We start from the raw sequence: 16,003 nt of genomic DNA, 5'->3' as shown, positions 1-16,003 counted from the left end.
AAATGCATAAGTACCCCTGACCTATACCCGGATTCCCAACTACACACTTTTTCTTTGCGGGAATTCTATTACCCCCCTAAACTTATTTTAAATATAATTATTTGCACCCTTAACGCTGATAACCAAACTCTTGGCAAGTGGTGAGCTACACACGCCCCCACATGTATTTTTAGTACTTTTTTTATTCTTTCTTCTTTTTCTTATCTTTTTTTCTTATTTCTTATTATTCTCATTTTTTTTTGGTTATTTCATTCTCTTTCCTTTTGTTTTGGTCACCGGCGGCATAAAATGTTGGTCGTCGGAATTTCACAAACACCATTTTTTTCGGCGACAGATTTTTATCCCGATCTAAGTGTAATTTTTATCCGGCATGGGAAGGTTTTCCGATAATGAATTTTTTTCCCCAAATCTGAGTGTATTTTGCTTTGTTATGAATAGATATTTTTGAGAGTTTAATTTGTGTGTGAAAAGAAAAAATGGAAGAAAAACGGTTAGACAAAGTCGCCGGCGAATGAATATCCGCCGGAATTAGAGAAGAAACGAAAAAAAAAAGTAAAAGAAAAAAGACAAAGAAAAAGGAAAAGGAAAAGGAAAAGGAAAAAAAAGTAAGAAAAAATGGTAAAAAATAATCTGAAAATTATTTTTTCTTGCTTCTCACTCTCCTTTGGGAGAGTGAAATACACACACTCTACCACGTCAGCGTTAAGGGTTCAAATAATTCCATTTAAAATAAGTTTAGGGGGATAATAGGATTCCCGCCAAAAAAGTGTGTAGTTGAAAATTCAAGTATAGGTCAAGGGGTACTTATGCATTTTTCTTTAGTTGAGTTGTCGCCGTGTAGAATGTAGGTAGAATTTAAACTATAAAAATAACCTCTTAAATAAATGCAAGATAAGAATACACATAATATATCCAATTTGATCTGCCCTTTTTGAAATTCCGCACAATGAAAATTTAGTGCACTACACTTTCTTTTTATATAGTTTTTCTATGAATATGTGCATGACTTTCTAACTATGAGTAGGCTAGATAAGATAGTACTTGTACTACTGCACGGTATTGCTTTTGATTACGTATTTATCTTGAAGTGAAAAATGGATTAAATCTTAAAGAACCCTATATTAAAAAAAAATTAAAATTGTGTCAACAATATAGAATATAATCCCAGGAAATAAAAACATCTTTAGGAGAAAAGGATGAAACTGCATGTCCATAATTGGGAAAATGCATAAGTACTGTTTTTTTTTTCCCAGGAAATAAAAACATCTTTAGGAGAAAAGGATGAAACTGCATGTCCATAATTGGGAAAATGCATAAGTACTCCCCCCCCCCCCCCCTCCTATTCTATACCTGAATTTCTAGCTACACACTTTATCTTTGCGAGGTTTTTATTATCCCCCTAAACTATTATAAAGTGTAATAAACACACCCTTAAAATTGGACAATCAGATTCTTGATGGAGAGCGTTGTGCACGCACTGCCAACTAATAATTCTTTTTCTTTATTCTTTTTTTTTCTTCTTCTGTTTTTTCTTATTATATTCTAGTTTCATATACATGGTCGCCGGCAAATGTAAAATTATTTTCCGATTTTAGAGCCGGAGAATGTGAATTCGTAAATGGAAATCGTAGTTCGAGCCAGAGCAATACCATTGAGGCGTCGTCGCCGGTAATGGTGGAAAACTCGATGTCGGTGATGATGTTAGACTCATCATCGTTGGTTCTCAACCTTGGTGGATCTGGTAATTATTTTAGCAATGGTGTGGGTAGAATTTTGTTCTTGAATTATCTGTTTTATGGTTCTCCGGTCGCCCGAGGAATCGACGAAGGTGTGATGCCGGTGAATCATATGTACTATTTGGAAGCTCGCAACGAGGGAGGGTGATTTCTTCATTTAAAAAAAGTTGCAGGAAAACGGCGGATTTTATTGTCGATGTTGGTTAAGATGGCTCCGGCGAGTCGGATTTGTAGTCGGTGAAAAAGAAAAAAAGGGACTGGATTTACAAAAAGAACAAAAAGATAGTATCAATCTAAGTTATAGTAATAATTAATTAAGTCTAAAATAATGATATAATTTTCAATTTAAAGTTGTCACTTGTATAAACTAGTCAGTTTTAAACTTAAATTTTGCCTCTCACATGCTTTCAAGAGAGTGAACACACTCTCCTCGCCACGTCATCAATTAAGGGTGTGTCTATTACACTTTATAATAGTTTAGGAGGTAATAAAATCCTGCAAAGATAAAGTGTGTAACTGAGAATCCGGGTATAGGACAGGGGGTACTTGTGCATTTTCCCTCCATAATTTACGTTAGATTTTAAAAAATAGAAACTTCGTTTAAAGATCATTTTAGAGAATACAACAGTGTATCTTTTATATACTTGAATAGCCAAAATAATAATTTTAACACCTTAACTGTAAGTGAAAAAGAAGACGTAAAAGAAACAGGCCTGTGTTCAATATTTAGTGGTCTAATTCACTAATTTCCTTCATATCATTTACTCTAGATTTTCGAGGAAACTACAAGATAATTATAATACAAAATAGTGGTACTCACTTTTCAAATCTTGTGCTCTGAGTGGTCCATAGTTGTATGATTTAATAGAAGTCTACAAGGCAGTGTCATTTTCACTTTCTGGAATAGTCAAAGTCTCAATTTCAGTGCCACTCCAAATCCCACCTACTTCTTCTATAAATAATTACCATTCTCAACAAAACAAATTAAACTAAACTTCTCCAACCCTCATTATCCATCACCTAAAATGGAGAATTCTTGGGTTTTTCTAGCCTTGGCAGGGCTATCTGCATTAGCTTTTTTCTGTAAAATAATCACCTCTCGACGCCCCGTTAACAGGAAACTACCACCAGGTCCAAAACCATGGCCCATCATTGGCAATTTGAACCTACTTGGTCCTATCCCACATCAATCTTTTGACTTGCTTTCCAAAAAATATGGAGAGTTGATGCTGCTGAAATTTGGCTCCAAGCCAGTTCTAGTTGCTTCATCTGCTGAAATGGCAAAACAGTTTTTAAAAATACATGATGCCAATTTCGCCTCCCGTCCTATGCTAGCTGGTGGAAAGTATACAAGCTATAACTATTGTGACATGACATGGGCACCCTATGGTCCCTATTGGCGCCAAGCACGACGAATTTACCTCAACCAGATATTTACTCCGAAAAGGCTAGACTCGTTCGAGTACATTCGTGTTGAAGAAAGGCAGGCTTTGATTTCCCAGCTGAATTCCCTTGCTGGAAAGCCATTTTTTCTCAAAGACCATTTGTCGCGATTTAGCCTCTGCAGCATGACAAGGATGGTTTTGAGCAACAACTATTTTGGTGAATCAACAGTTAGAATAGAAGATTTGCAGCACCTGGTAGATCAATGGTTCTTACTTAATGGTGCTTTCAACATTGGAGATTGGATTCCATGGCTCAGCTTCTTGGACCTACAAGGCTATGTGAAACAGATGAAGGCTTTGAAAAGAACTTTTGATAAGTTCCACAACATTGTGCTAGATGACCACAGGGCTAAGAAGAATGAAGAGAACAACTTTGTCCCAAAGGACATGGTTGATGTCTTGTTGAAGATGGCTGAAGACCCTAATCTGGAAGTCAAACTCACTAATGACTGTGTCAAAGGGTTAATGCAGGTTAGTTCCTAACTAGGGTTATAAAATAATTTCTCAATATTTTCTCTTGTTTTAGATAAAATGCTAACCTTGTTGGACTATGGCAGGATTTACTAACTGGAGGAACAGATAGCTTGACAGCAGCAGTGCAATGGGCATTTCAAGAACTTCTTAGACAGCCAAGGGTTATTGAGAAGGCAACCGAAGAGCTTGACCGGGTTGTCGGGAAGGAAAGATGGGTAGAAGAGAAAGATTGCTCACAGCTACCTTACATTGAAGCAATTCTCAAGGAAACACTAAGGTTACATCCTCTAGGAACTATGCTAGCACCGCATTGTGCTATCGAAGATTGTAACGTGGCTGGTTATGACATAGAGAAAGGAACGACCGTTCTGGTGAATGTTTGGACCATTGGAAAGGACCCAAAGTACTGGGATAGAGCAGAAGAGTTTCTTCCAGAGAGGTTCTTAGAGAAGGATATTGACATGGATGGACATAACTTTGCTTTCTTGCCTTTTGGCTCGGGGCGAAGGAGGTGTCCTGGCTACAGCCTTGGACTTAAGGTTATCCGAGCAACGTTAGCAAACATGTTGCATGGATTCAACTGGAAATTACCTGAAGGTCTGAAGCCAGAAGACATAAGTGTGGAAGAACATTATGGGCTCACTACACATCCTAAGTTTCCTGTTCCTGTGATCTTGGAACCTAGACTGTCTTCAAATCTCTATTCCCCTATCACTTGATCCTAAGTGCTTCCTGTTATAGCTATATCTTAATTCCTCCAAGAAATAGAGGATAGTTGTCATAGGAAGGAACCTATGCCTAAGATATTGGAGTACACTCAAAAGTGAAGAACTTTTAGATTTTTGTCTATTTCTGTTTTCTGAATTAGTTTATTCAAGAACAAAAGAAGACATCTATGAATAAAAAAGAGTTAGTTGTTATATCTAATTTGCTTTAGTATTTTATTTGACAAGAACTTCCAATAGTCCCACAGCCATCGCTCCACTTTCTCACCACAAAGAGAAAATAAAAAAAAAAGACCAAAAGTTAGTTTACTTTTCAACATAAGTGGAATGCAATAACAACTGAAGGACTACTTTTATCTTCAGACTCCAAGCTGAATACTCTTCCACTTTAAAAGCATACAGCATACAATTTTAAACCAGGACGACGTACTTGACTAGAAGATTTCGTCTCATATGTGGTCTTTCAATCAATTATTACATGGCAGAGAAGCCCAAATCCTTGTTAATTTTAACTGTTTAACCACTTCTTTCATGGTTCAAAATTCTTCTCCATTCTTTTGGCTTCTCAGATACAATCCTCACTCTTACATATCATTATAATTTAAAACTCGCAAGATTTCAAAAACAAGGAAACCAATAAAACAGTTTATTCAAAAAGGAGGACTGCATCAATATCCTCAGCATATTTCTTTGACAACAGATTATAAGAAGGATGAATGAGCTACAGAAATTTTTTTTGCGAGTTCTCAGTCAGTTGAAACCTGGATAATCTGCTTTCCGACATTTCGCCCGTGATAAATACCAACGAAAGCTGATGCAGCGTTCTCCAAACCCTCAGCAATGTCTTCTACAAAAACCAGCTTTTTCTCTCTTATAAGCTGAATAACAAACTCGAGGTATTCTGGAACCTTGTGTCGGAAGTCAAGCTCGGAGAAACCTTCCATCCGTAATCTCTTTGTGATAAGGCAAAACAAGTTGTGGATACCATCTGGTTTCTTTAAATTGTACTGAGAGATCATCCCAGAAACTGTAATCCTACCATAGAGATTCATGTGCAAGAGCACCTCATCCAGCATATTTCCTCCAACGTTCTCAAAGTAAACATCAATTCCCTTAGGAAAGTGCCTTCATTTTGCAAAGACAGACAGTTGAAGAAACATATCATTCAACAGAAAAGTGATTTTGCAAAAAGCATTTCTCCGTGACCAAATTAAGTTTAGTAAAGTACTACTTTCAGATTCAGACTCATAAAATTCGATAATTAATTTCAGCATTTATCAATGCCCTGTGGAAGTGCCTTCATTCTGCCATAACAGACAGATGAACTAACATATCATTTCTGAGAAAAGTAATTTGCATTTCTCCCCTAACCCAACTTTAACATAGTAAAGTACTAGTTTCAGACACATTAATTTGATGACTGTCTTCAATTTTTGTCAATACCCTTTAGAAAGTTCCCTCATTTTGCAGTGATAGATAGATGAAGAAACATATCATTCCACAGAAAAGAAAAGAAATTCTCCCCTTAAATAACATTGTAAAGTACTGGTTTCAGACTCATAAAATCGATAATTAATTTCAACATGCAGCGACAGGCAGATACAGAAATCATTCCACAGAAAAGTGAATTGCATCAAGTATTTCTTCCCTTGACCCAAATTTAACATAGTAATCCACTAGCTTCAGACTCATAAAACTCGATAATTAATTTCACCAATTGTGTGTAGAGGAGCTCGCCTGAGCTTATTCTACGTGTTTCAGTGTCCCCATTAGCAAGACACGAGTAAATTAGATATACTTGAACTCTAAAAGAAGATCATAGCAATTACAAACCTTTTCAAGGCTCCAGCAAAATCGTCTCCTTCTTTGTAGTTAAAAGCATCATCGAAGCCAAGTTCCGATTTTAAAAGATTTACCTGCAAAACAAGTGCAGCACGCCTTTAATAATGCCCAATTACATATTAAAGCAACAGAGGACTGTTACCTTTTCATCAGTACTAGCACTTCCAACAACATAGCAACCTTTCATTTTCGCGAATTGTCCAACTAGCTGACCAACCCCTCCTGCTGCGGAGGAGACATAGACTATATCCCCTTCCTTAGCAGAGCATACATTATAAAAGCCAATATAGGCAGCGAGTCCTGGCATACCTGTTATGATGAAATCACCTTGTTATTATCACGAACAAGAATCTGCAAATAGTCCATTTTCTCTTGCGTAAAACTCCTAATTTGGAAATCCATGTTTTTGAAATTTTCAATTAGGTTAACAAACCCTAAATTCTCCAGCATTGACAAAATGACTTACATTACTTGAAACCGGAAGTAATAGTTTCAATGAGCAACCTTTTCATACCACAACCAAGAAGCAAGCGACTACCTACTAGATAAAAAGGGACAGGAGGGTTTAGGGCATATAATTAAGAAATGTGAATAGAAATTGGTACCTAGAATTCCAGCATAGTATGAGAGTGGCACATCTGTATATTTGATCTTGAAAAGCCCATCCGGATTAAGAATCAAGCTATAGTCTTCCCAACCAGTCATTCCCCAGATATAATCTCCCTCCTCGAAATCTGCATTTGCTGATTTAATAACTTTTGACACCCCAAGTCCAGTAATTACCTAAAAGTTATCAAAATTGAAAAGGGGATATCACTATCAAGACTTCAAAGCAAAAAAAGCAAAATTATGGGTTAATTTGTTCAACTCCCCCCCCCCCCCCCCCCCCCAATAAAATAGTCAACTCACCCATTAAGCCAAAAATAATAAAAAGCATCATTCAAGAATACGTTGAAAATATGTGAAGAAAACAGACTTAATAATGAAGAAGCTATAATTTTTCCAGTTAATCATTGAAAATATGCAGTTGCTTAATGTATGAGCTTTGGCACAAGAAGCCCAATAATCCAAATTCAAATTGGAAAAACACAGGCAAGAATCCAAATTGAAACAGCAAAAGTTAAGGGTCAATTTTGCCCCACCGCCTCCTCCATCCCCCAGGCCCCAACAGAACTCAAGAATCAAACAACAACAACTACCGCGCTAAACAAGCTGGAGTCGACTATATGAATCCTAGACTACTTTACTCCATTAAAACTCATCACATGCCAATTTTATTCAAACAAAAATAAAAAAATATTAGATGTTCTGCATATTTTTTAACTCTAGATCTGAGAAGTAACCCAGGAATCCAAATTAACAGCCTTCAAGAATCCATTGGTAAAATTTCAAGTAAATGGACTAAATTAGGAATCTACCTATAGTCTTCTCAACCAGTAATCACTCAAACATAATGCCCCTTCTGAAAATCAGTTCCTGCCAACTTTATGACATTTGCAGCACCAAGCAATGGCCTCAAAGTTATTCAAATTCAAAAGGGAAATCACACAGGCAAGAATCCAAATCAAATCAGCATAAATTAAGGGTTAATTTGCCACCCAACCAAACAAGCCTTGGAACAACATTCAAGAATCTAACGAGCAAAATGTCAAGAAAATTTACTTACAGAACCAGGTTTGAATGAGGTAAGCAAAGAAACATCCTTAGATTCATGAAGAGACATCTTGTGTCGCATGTAAGGGTCACAACCCAAGTAAAGATTCTTAACAAACAAACCCTTTGATCCTTGAGGAATCTGAGAACTTATCATTGTACTTCTAAGCTCAAAATCACTCTCTTTTGGATACCCTTCAACATAATTCTTGAACAAAACTTGCTTGTTTGGTAACATCGTACTTGAATACTCAGCTTCCATTCTTCCTCTAATTCTTTCTTTGTTCCTTTCTGTTTAAACTGTGTACAGCAGCTGCCCTTTTAGAATGAAGCTTATTTTAATGCCAACCACAGTAGGTGGACTTCGAGTTTTTGCAAGTTGCAACTGTTTGACCACCGATGGACGGTTGTGGTAGGTGTTAATTATTATCTTAATTAAAAATTTCGGATTCAAGCTCTAAAATAAAGTGTTTTTTGGTAGGATTACTCTCACAAAATGGGTTTATTTAGATGGGAACTCGAATTAATCAAAACCCGAGCATATAAAAGCTTAATGACAAATTAAAAAAAGGTGGCAACTCTCTGTTTCAAATTTACTTGATATAATTTACTTATTAGCTAATTCAAAAAGAAATAATATATTTAAGATAATTTAACTTTAAAATTTTATTTTATTTATTTAATTTTTAATAAAAAAATTGTATGGGCTATAGCTATATATACAACATTAACAATATAGTATACGTCAAAAGCCTTTTTTTTTCATATACTCCGAACGAAATGAGTATTATTAAGGAAACTTTATTGCAAAGGCACGTGCATGAACTGTAGTTTCAATTATTTGCAGCTACAGATGTCAGAAGTCAAGCAGTTAGTTGTTGAATGAATATTATAATATTGGAGATATTTTGCATTTTCTTAGGAAAGGGAAAAAGGTAAAAGTATATTTATATGAGAAGATTTTAAGAGGAAAATAGAAACAAACAATAGACAACCGACAAGGACTTTTTTTTTTTTTGGTTGACAAACAGGAAATATATATATTATATCTACGGAATATTGTTTGTTATATTGCCATAGATACTAGTAGTCTTAAGGACGTTAATATTCAAAGTTGGCAAGATTAATTATTGCAAACTTCGGTAGTTAGATTCTTAACAAAATATACATAGCCAAATCTATCTGCTTCCAGCTTATTTATAATATAAGAAGGTGGCCTATTCAGTAGTAGATGTTCCTTTGGATTGTTGAGAGCTTCCTTCGCTAGCTTATGAGCTACTTGGTTTCCATCTCAAAAGTTATGTTGGATTGTTGGGTACTTCAGCTGGTGTGTTAACTGCCTGCAAGAACAAACAATCATATAATGAGATTCATTTCCTTGATGTAAAGCTATGATTACCTCCGTTGAATCTGTTTCTATAACTAGTCGAGTAAATCCATTGGTCATGGCTATGTTAAGACTTTCCTTGAGCGCTTCTAACTCTGATTGGAGTGTTGATGAGACTGGACATCGACGTTGAAAACCCATTATCCAATGGCCATTGCTAAATTGTCTCTTTCACTAAAAGCACCATCAATATTTAGGTTTATGCCATGCAACGTTGATTCCATGGGTCTGAATAGTGGATCTTTCCCTTTTCAGAAGCTTGTATTCAATCGCTAACATAATTGAACTTCTAAGGTTAGAAATTAAGGGAAGAGTTCTCTATATTATTTTTATTTCGGTTGATTCAAATATTCCAAATGACAAAAGAAATTCTATCCAAGAAAGATAAGGGAATAAGTTGGGAGTATTAAGGTCTCTTATATTTGTGAGCCATTGAGGTGTTTTATGATGGTGAGGGGTATTATAACCACATAATTCCCAGGTTTCATGAACAGTTTTAATAAAGAGAAGAGTTATGATGACAAGGACTTTGATAAAGAGAAGAGTCCAAAGAGAACTTATAGAACATTATAATTTGCATGAGATTCTATCATTTCAATCTGTCATTCTTTTTCTTCTTTTTTTTTTTCTTCTGTTTCTATATGTTAGATGGAAAATTCTTTCGCAAAATACAAAATGTAAGCAACGAGGTGAAAAGAGTTAATACGAGTCACCAGAGTCGAGATATTAAAGTAGACAATGTTCAGTTTAAGATTTTCAAATAGACCAATTTAAATTTGGCAAACTCGATATTTATTTTAATCGTATAACCTGCATAGATAACTAGCATGGTGAATCAAGGAATTGAAGGTGGCAGGTGCCATATTTACTTTAATGTACCCCTTGACTATGATTTTTGTTAGAATTGTATATTCGGTTCGGTTTGATCTCTTCCAAATTTATTCATGTCAACTTAATAGGTTTCTGATTTAAAAATTTGAAAATTACGTCTTTTATATATCAAGAAACAAATAGAATCAACATTTTGAACAATATATCACATCTCTATTATTAGCAATACAAGTAAAACAACATTTCTACTAGTGGAATCATATCCTTTCTTATATATTAAAATTAATCATAGGTAAAATTAATAGTAATATTTTTTGTTTAGAGAATCACATACACTCTATTAAAGAAAAATTTACACGAGAGAAATGACGTCTTCGATAAAAGAACTACACAAATGAATAAACATCTTCTTTTTTTTTTTTTGGTAATTATCAATGAATAAACATCTTCAATAGTTAAATTACATTTCATAAGTAAATGTAAAATTCGATAATTTACAAATCTCCAAAACTCAAAACCATAAATTCATGATTTTTTGTACAATACGTGTGAAATTTTCATTAAAAAGTAAAAAGATTTAAACTTAACATAACCATAGAAAAGCACAAAAAATTATGATATGATAAACGAAAGAAATTATGAAAGTTGAATTTGATCTCAATCTGAAACTCTCGTCAAAACCCAAGTTTTTAAGTTTTAAAAAAAGGAAACTATATTTGAGATTAAGAACAATACTCTTATTTACCCACGTCGGATGTTTACACCAAATTATATTAATTTACTATGTCTGCATCACACTCCTTGGGTGCGACACTTCCCTGGACCCTGCGTGAGCGGGAATGCTTTGCACACCATGCTGCCCTTTTTTCCATGATTAAGTGATAAATTAATGTGAGAATATATATTAATTAACTATAGTTTAGTGTTAACTATCCTTAAATAAATGTTTCGTATTGGTGTAAAAATTCGGTACGAGTAAATATTTATCTTAAAACAAGCCTTACCCGCAATAAAAGGATTAACTATTTAACGTTGTGTAAGAAAATTTCAGCATATAAAAAAATTACCAACCTAGCGGGTACCATGCCACCTTCATCTTGAAGGGTGGATCCACCACTAGTAACTATAGCATACATTTTAAATTTAATCTGAACATCTCATGCCGATCAGTACTTTTATATTTTTTTCGATCAAATAGGCAAAATTTTATTCAACCAAGTATAACTACTTATATTCGCTAGCTCCAACGGACTATTGAGCTAGACGCCTAGACTCAAACAACACCATTGTTATTACTTGCTTAATAGTCTTCCCTTTGATCGATCAAATTACAATCGGTCTTACAGATAGGAAAACTATTCAAACTTTCTTAAAACTTTTTCCATTTGGTCTCTTCATTTATATATTACAATATTTATACGAATCCAAAAGTGCTCGAAAAAGAGATAAATTCCAAAATGCGGTGAAAAAGAGACAAACACAGAAACGTCAGACTATTTTGTTTCCAACCCCAACAACCTTTAAAAAAATTTGAAAGATTGGCTAGTAGTAGAAAAAAATGATGTCATTGTTAGGAAACAATGAGATTGTAGAGAAAAGTATAGAGAGGAAATTCTTATTGATTTGGGATGAATTACAATGAAATAGAACCCCTTTATTTATAGGGAAAGAGTGACTTAGCCACCAAGTAAAATCCCTACAATCTCTCTAAAATATAGACATTCACCTTAAATAAAACTCTATTTATAACACTCCCCCTTAAATGTCTATTCAACAAATAATGTGTCTCGCACCTTAAATAAAATAAAACTCAGTGGGAAAATAATTCTAATGAAGGAAAAAGAGTACACATATCTAACAATACGCCTTTTGGTTGCCTCGTTAAAAACCATGCAAGGAAAACCCGTGGGACAAAACCTTGTAAGGAAAAAGAGTACAACGCGTATTAACTCCCCCTGATGAGACAATAAATTCACATCTTTGAGCCTTCGCATTCCAATCTTGTGCACTAGCTTCTTGAAGGTTGACGTCGATAGAGATTTGATGAATAAAATGGCCATATTTTTTTTTGGGGGGGAGGGGGGGGGATCCACTAGGTATTGTGCCTAGGGCTGAATTTTATATATTTAAAGTTAAAGTACAACAAGGAGGGGGACATAATCGTACCTCCGAATAAATGGTTGGTATCAGATGACTATTAACTGTATAGCCATTTGATACCTTACAAGAGTGTGAAGTCAGACCTAAATAGGTGTACCATTTTGCTAACCACAAATGGTAGCCTAATGATTTACAAAAACTAAATAAGGTTAGGTCAACTATAAAACTAGAATTGGAGGACTCCTCCAATATACATTTGCTCCTATAGTACAATAGAAGACATGTTCTTCCTATGTGAGGTGACAAAAACATAATACAACAACATAGGGTAGATAGTAAAGGCTGCATCAAAGTTATCTTCGTGTTGACTTGAGCACAGGAAGTCATTGTGAAGGTAACCCAAGTAGATGCCAAAAATTATGTAGAAAATTGTTCAAAACATGTGTTGCATATTGTTGATTGCTCAATTTCAATCAACTCCAACTATTCAGAGAAGTTGATGCTACTTGGTTATTGTCTTGTAACATCTTTGACACTGCTGAGTGTTGAGCAATGCAAAGACCAGAAGGGCTTGTTGACAGAAGAGAGGAAGCAACAGTTGTCCTGGTGATTCTTGTTATTCCAGGTAGGTGGAAATTCCCAACCACATTGGTATACATTCAACAGAATGAGCACATACAATGCTGATACCACACCTTGAATGTATACCAATGTTGTGAGTTTACTTCCGGTACCTGCAAAAAAGAAAAGAAGGTTAGGTAGAAAACTGTCTAATTTCCATTTCTGGTTGGAGTGCAGGAGAGGCTGTTGTTGCTACTATTGTTGTTGCTATTGATCATGTAGCTTTGGACAGATAGGTTAGCTCTCATTGTTTCAACAGTACCAACCATATCCATGAGAGGAGCTAGAGGTTGAAGCAAGCTGTGGTAGGCATATGATTCTACTGGTTTTTTTGTGCCTGAATGCAGGGGTGCCTAGAAGGTCCTGCTGGATCTGACCTCTAATGTGGTTGGGGAGAGACTGGGTGGAATAAAAATGGTTTATGGTTGATAGGTTGTGGCTGAGTTTTGAGAGGGAGTCTGTTGGGCAATTGGCTTCCCTGTACACATGTGAGAATTTGATTTCTTCACATTGGCCACATAGTTGCCTCAGATTCATTAGTTGCATCTTTAAACTCCATGGAGGATCAGTGTCAGTGGTAAGCCAATGAATGAGCAGTGCTGAGTATGCTTCTAAGTGTACCTTGCTGTGGCCATTCTCAACACACCACTTAATTCCTAAGGCTGCTGCTTCTACTTCAGCTTGGTTATTGGTACCTTCTCTCAATGGAGCAGCTAAGGCATGAATAAATGTAGCACTGCAGTTCCTTATTATTTCCCCTGCCCCTATACTTCCTAGACTGTTCAGTGCACTCCCATCACTGTTATTTTTACAAATCCCTGTTCAGGTCTGCTCCAAACAACCTGCCTGACATTGATGTAGTGTTTGATGCTCTCAGCAATGGGTTATAAATCCTCCCATTTAGGTGGCCAGCAAATTGAGGGGTAGGTTATTTGCATGAGCATGTGAATATCTGAGTTGATGGAGTAGATAACTCTGGTGAAGGAGGAAGTTTTGTTGCCATATTTTGCACTACACATGTTCTTCCAAATGTTCCAACAAATGATAGTTGGTACAGTGTCAAGTAAAAGCTTCTGCACTTCATTGTTTCTTTTGTGAAGCCACCATTTCATCAGAAGAAGTCTTAGAGACATTTCAGCGGTGTGGATCCCAGCTGGTCCTGCAAACTTTTTCCATACTGCCAATGCAAATTGACCCCTACTGAAAATATGAACCACAGACTCTGTCCCAGGTGTATAACAACATACACACCTGGATATACTAGGGTTACTAAATAAGAGCACCCTATCATCAGTAGGTAGTTTGTTTCTGAGGGCTTTTCACATACAGAAGGACCATTTGAAAGGGATCCTCTTACCATGTCATTTTTGTGAGCACGTGATTTTTTCCCTATATGAATTACTCCTACAGAATCCCAAGGAAATAGATTTTTCTTTAAATTATTTGCCATTTTAGGAATTTTGTAGAATTTTCTTAATTATTTGTATTTTTGTGTGCATGTTCAATTTTTATTTAAATCACGAAAATACAAAAAAATTACTCTGCATTTGCATTTGGGATTTATTTTCTATATTTTTAGGTTAATTAGTAAACTAGTTCTTTTATAAAAATGAAAAAATCACAAAAAATAACTCACTTTGCATTTTAACTTTTTAATTTTGAATTTTATAGTTTTTCTTTTAATTTAGGAGTTAATTAATTTTTATAAATTCTATGATGAGTAATTAGCTTATTTTGGTAAGTTAATTTAGGTTTTTTTTAAATTAATTTGAAAAAGGAAAAGTAAAAATTGAAATTTAAAAAGAAAGAAAGGGAAAAAAGATTTAAAAGGTCCTTTTAAGCCAATTCAGCCAGGCCCAAATGAAATTCCCCCAAAACCCGTTTCAGTCCGGCCCAAACTCCACCCAAACCCGGTCCAACCATTCAGTCAATTGGGCAACTCAAACGACGTAGCATGGGACCAAACTACGCCGTTTGGAGTTCAGTCACTTAGAATAGATCTTAGCCCTCCGTTTCAGTTCATCCAACGGCTGCGGATACTTCCCCCATTTTCATGATAATTGTCCAAACAACCAGTCAGATTAACCTAGTACTATCCCCACTTCAATTCATCTCTCTCAACTTCAAGAACTCTAGCCCGCCGCCTCCAAACTCTTGAGCCTCTACCGGCCGGCAGCGGAGTCCAACCAACCTCAAACTTTGACTACACAACCACCACCCACACCTGACTCCCAATCTACCATCATATCTCCCCAAAACCTCACCAAATCTAACCAATTTTGGATCTAAAAAAAAGCAGAAGAAAAAGAAAATCTTCCAAAACTCCGAATTTTCCTTGAACGATTGGGGTTAAAATTGGTGTTACTCGTCTGTTCTCAACGAGGACACACGATTAATGCCAATTTTGGCTCAAAATCGAAGGCGTTGGAGATCTGTCCAAGTCCACTGTTCATCCGCTTTTTCTAGGTATTTTTAGGCCATTTTTCTTTCTTTCCTCTTTCGTTTTATTCTCGTTCTCATCTTCTTCTGATTTTTTCTTCTTCTTTCTTGTTTTTTCTGTTTTTCAAATCGTTTCTCTATGCATGCTAATTTTAAGTTATTTTTAGTCAGCATTTTGTTTAGTTAGCATGTTTGATTTTGTTGTTTGATTGTGCTCCAATTTCCTCCTATTTTGTTTTCTTTGGATTCATGGCTTCAGGAGTTCCCTATAACTCCGTTGGCCCAATTTTTTTGATTGGTTTTCTGATTGGTTTTGGAATTAAACGTTGGGCTTCGTTGGTTAAAAGCCCAAAGAGGAGAAAGTCAGTCCGGGGTTTTGCAAGCCCAGGGTCTGTGGTTGGTTGTTGGGTCAACTTGACCCATGTTTAGTCTGGTGGTAAATAACAGGGGATTAAAGGGTATTTGGGAGATTTTTATTGAGAGAATCTTGTAAAAACTGAATGGGAAACTTCCAGGAAAGAGGGGGTTGGGTATTTTCAGTAATTGGTTTAGAAGTTCAGGGCTTAAAATGAAAGAATGAAGAATCACGGAGGGGGTAATGCGTAAAACTTGAAATCATTTCTGTTGCCCTAGGATTTGCTATATAAGGTTACTTCCTCTCATTTAGATTGGAGAGATTTTAGAGAATTACAGACTAAAACTTAGAAACGACTGAAGAAATACCAACCTTGAGAGAGTCTGAAAAATCAG

General features: G+C 35.7%; 2 protein-coding genes across 2 annotated transcripts; one reads left to right on the top strand and one right to left on the bottom strand.

Annotated features, from left to right (window-relative positions):
* The first annotated feature begins 2,425 nt into the window (after positions 1-2,425).
* LOC109216801 (flavonoid 3'-monooxygenase-like) lies at positions 2,426-4,582 on the top strand. Its single transcript, XM_019380996.1, has 2 exons — positions 2,426-3,652; positions 3,739-4,582. Exons 1-2 carry the CDS (start codon positions 2,762-2,764, stop codon positions 4,372-4,374), a joined length of 1,527 nt encoding a protein of 508 aa, XP_019236541.1. The 5' UTR covers positions 2,426-2,761; the 3' UTR covers positions 4,375-4,582.
* A 133-nt stretch (positions 4,583-4,715) lies between these two features.
* On the bottom strand, positions 4,716-8,274 carry LOC109216802 (2-alkenal reductase (NADP(+)-dependent)-like). Its single transcript, XM_019380997.1, has 5 exons — positions 7,889-8,274; positions 6,828-7,005; positions 6,365-6,531; positions 6,214-6,296; positions 4,716-5,505 (listed from the first exon to the last, which is right to left on the bottom strand). Exons 1-5 carry the CDS (start codon positions 8,135-8,137, stop codon positions 5,127-5,129), a joined length of 1,056 nt encoding a protein of 351 aa, XP_019236542.1. The 5' UTR covers positions 8,138-8,274; the 3' UTR covers positions 4,716-5,126.
* Positions 8,275-16,003: the final 7,729 nt, after the last annotated feature.

Source organism: Nicotiana attenuata, unplaced genomic scaffold, assembly GCF_001879085.1.
Source record: "Nicotiana attenuata strain UT unplaced genomic scaffold, NIATTr2, whole genome shotgun sequence".
In the NCBI taxonomy this organism is placed as follows: domain Eukaryota; kingdom Viridiplantae; phylum Streptophyta; class Magnoliopsida; order Solanales; family Solanaceae; genus Nicotiana; species Nicotiana attenuata.
The sequence above is the reverse complement of the archived record's forward strand: the minus strand, read 5'-3'. Positions and strand labels throughout refer to the sequence as shown.